At 44.6% G+C, this 3,012-nt stretch overlaps 1 protein-coding gene across 2 annotated transcripts; it reads left to right on the top strand.

Moving 5' to 3' along the window:
• The first annotated feature begins 247 nt into the window (after positions 1-247).
• Gspt2 (G1 to S phase transition 2) lies at positions 248-2,738 on the top strand. 2 transcript variants are annotated; one of them, XM_010621443.2, is made up of 2 exons: positions 248-348; positions 451-2,738. In XM_010621443.2, exon 2 carries the CDS (start codon positions 462-464, stop codon positions 2,343-2,345), a length of 1,884 nt encoding a protein of 627 aa, XP_010619745.1. In that variant the 5' UTR covers positions 248-348; positions 451-461; the 3' UTR covers positions 2,346-2,738. The 2 variants fall into 2 exon arrangements, with proteins under 2 accessions (XP_010619745.1, XP_010619746.1); XM_010621444.3 differs by having other exon boundaries at positions 248-762; positions 862-2,738.
• The last annotated feature ends 274 nt before the right edge of the window (positions 2,739-3,012 follow it).

Raw genomic sequence — 3,012 nt, 5'->3', positions numbered from 1 at the left:
TGGAAATGTAAATCAGGTGTGCTTGCCTAAGGTTTAATCTTTAGATTGCGGTTAAATTGTTCTCCCAAGTCGGGTGAACAAAGTGAATGGAAATTTTCTTTTTAAAAAATGTACTTTTGGACTTAACCACTGGCTGAGAGCTAAAGAGGCCAAACCTACGGATGGCAGCGAGGGGTCAATCCACGACCGGCGTTGGGTCGGGGGGTGGAGGAGTCGGAAGTGGTTGGGGTTTGGGGGGAGGAGATCCGCTCACACACTAGAGGAGAGTGTTGAGCCGCCATATCTGCTGCCGCCGCCGCAGTTGCGAATGCAGCATCCGCACCTAGCTGCTTCCGCTGTGGCGCTAAGGTTCGTGCCGCTACCCGCTGGCCCTTAGTTCTTTCTGCCTTGACCCCGCCCGCATAGCCTGGTCTTTTGACCTGTCTGTCTGGCTCCTCTGTGACGCTCCAGGTCCATAGACCATGGATCCGGGCAGCAGCAGCAGCGATTCGGCGCCCGACTGCTGGGACCAGGTGGACATGGAAACCCCGGGTTCGGGCCCGAGTGGGGATGGAATCTTCTCAGCGGTGGCGGAGGCCCAGAGCGAGCATCTCAGCTCGGCCTTCAGCCGTCAGCTCAACGTCAACGCCAAACCCTTCGTGCCTAATGTGCACGCCGCGGAGTTCGTGCCGTCCTTCCTGCGGGGCTCGGTGCAGCCGCCCAACCCCCTGGCCGGCTCAGCCAGCAACGACGAAACCTGCACCGGCGCGGGAGACTTTCAAGGTAAAAGGCTGGGACGGGGGGCACCTGTGGAACCTTACAAAGATGAAGCGTTAGTGTCTTGTGAAGGTTCTAATTCAGCCGTTACCATGGAACTTTCAGAACCTGTTGTAGAAAATGGAGAGATGGAAATGGTCCTAGAAGAATCATGGGAGCACAGTAAAGTAAGCGAAGCAGAGCCCGGGGGCTGTTCCTTGAGAGATTCAGGGCCCCCTGAAGAAGGTGGCCAGGAAATGATGGAGGAGAAAGAGGAAATCAGAAAATCAAAATCTGTGGTCGTACCATCAGGTGCTCCTAAGAAGGAACACGTAAATGTGGTATTCATCGGGCATGTAGATGCCGGTAAGTCAACCATTGGAGGACAGATAATGTTTTTGACTGGAATGGTTGACAAAAGGACACTTGAGAAATATGAAAGAGAAGCTAAGGAAAAAAACAGAGAAACTTGGTATTTGTCCTGGGCCTTAGATACAAATCAGGAAGAACGAGACAAGGGTAAAACGGTAGAAGTGGGTCGTGCCTATTTTGAAACAGAAAAAAAACATTTCACAATTTTAGATGCCCCTGGCCACAAGAGTTTTGTCCCAAATATGATTGGTGGTGCTTCTCAAGCTGATTTGGCCGTGCTGGTAATCTCTGCCAGGAAAGGAGAGTTTGAGACTGGATTTGAAAAAGGTGGACAGACAAGGGAACATGCGATGTTGGCCAAAACAGCAGGGGTAAAACATTTAATAGTGCTTATCAATAAGATGGATGATCCCACAGTAAATTGGAGCAGTGAGAGATATGAAGAGTGTAAAGAAAAACTAGTGCCCTTTTTGAAAAAAGTCGGCTTCAGTCCAAAAAAGGACATTCACTTTATGCCCTGCTCGGGACTGACTGGAGCAAATATTAAAGAGCAGTCAGATTTCTGCCCTTGGTACACTGGATTACCATTTATTCCATATTTGGATAATTTGCCAAACTTCAACAGATCAATTGATGGACCAATTAGGCTGCCAGTTGTCGATAAGTACAAGGATATGGGCACTGTGGTCCTGGGAAAGCTGGAATCAGGATCCATTTTTAAAGGCCAGCAGCTTGTGATGATGCCAAACAAGCACAATGTAGAAGTTCTTGGGATACTTTCTGATGATACTGAAACTGATTTTGTAGCCCCAGGTGAAAACCTCAAAATCAGACTGAAGGGAATTGAAGAAGAAGAGATTCTTCCAGGCTTCATACTTTGTGACCCTAGTAATCTTTGCCATTTCGGACGCACGTTTGATGTTCAGATAGTGATTATTGAGCACAAATCTATCATCTGCCCAGGTTATAATGCGGTGCTGCACATTCATACTTGCATCGAGGAAGTTGAGATAACAGCTTTAATCTCCTTGGTAGATAAAAAATCAGGAGAGAAAAGTAAGACACGGCCCCGCTTTGTGAAACAAGATCAAGTGTGTATTGCTCGTTTAAGGACAGCAGGAACTATCTGCCTCGAGACATTTAAAGATTTTCCTCAGATGGGTCGTTTTACTCTAAGAGATGAGGGTAAGACCATTGCAATTGGAAAAGTTCTGAAACTGGTCCCCGAAAAAGACTAAGCAATTTTCTTGATTCTTGTGCACCATACTGTGAAGAGAATTGACTGCAAAAAGTTCACCACCTTCTATTACTACTCATTGACAGACTTTTCTCCATATTTTGCAAAGAGAAATTTCACAGCAAAAATCTATGTTTTGTCAGCTTTCTCATGTTGAGATCTCAGTTGTCACTGTTGAATTTAGCCTCAAGTTTCCTCCCCTCTACCACTCTGCTTCCTTGGACAGATCAGTAATAGCTTTGTAAGTGATGTGGATGTAATTGCCTATAATAATGAAAAATTAATATATTTTTTAATTTTTCATTTTCCTTTAGGATATTAGACAACCCTTGTTCCACGCAGACCAATCAGAGTGTGTCAGTGTGTGTATACATGTTTAAAAGGCAACTAACATGAGAATAAAATACTTCATTTGAAACTCTTTTTGGTATTTTAAATGCTTTTGAATAATGTTTTAAGTTTGTGTCTAATACTGTTCAATTAGTCTTTTTACTTTCTCAAATAATTGAATACATTCATTACTCGGGCTCTTAAAACCTGCCCTCTACTCTGTTTTAAATGAGGAATTTGCAAAAAACACAGAAGTGTGCACTAAAGGAAAGATCTTAATTCAAAGAAATTTATTTTAGGGCTCTTTCTACCAAATGTTGTTTTCCATGTCCAAGTCC

Source organism: Fukomys damarensis, unplaced genomic scaffold (genome assembly GCF_012274545.1).
Source record: "Fukomys damarensis isolate Sample0158 unplaced genomic scaffold, DMR_v1.0_HiC HiC_scaffold_39, whole genome shotgun sequence".
Taxonomy (NCBI): Eukaryota; Metazoa; Chordata; class Mammalia; order Rodentia; family Bathyergidae; genus Fukomys; species Fukomys damarensis.
This window is presented reverse-complemented; position numbering and strand designations above follow the sequence as displayed.

Bases quoted from the DNA above. Each gene is read 5' to 3' on its own strand.
- Gspt2 (XM_010621443.2), top strand. From the start codon at position 462: ATGGATCCGGGCAGCAGCAGCAGCGATTCGGCGCCCGACTGCTGGGAC.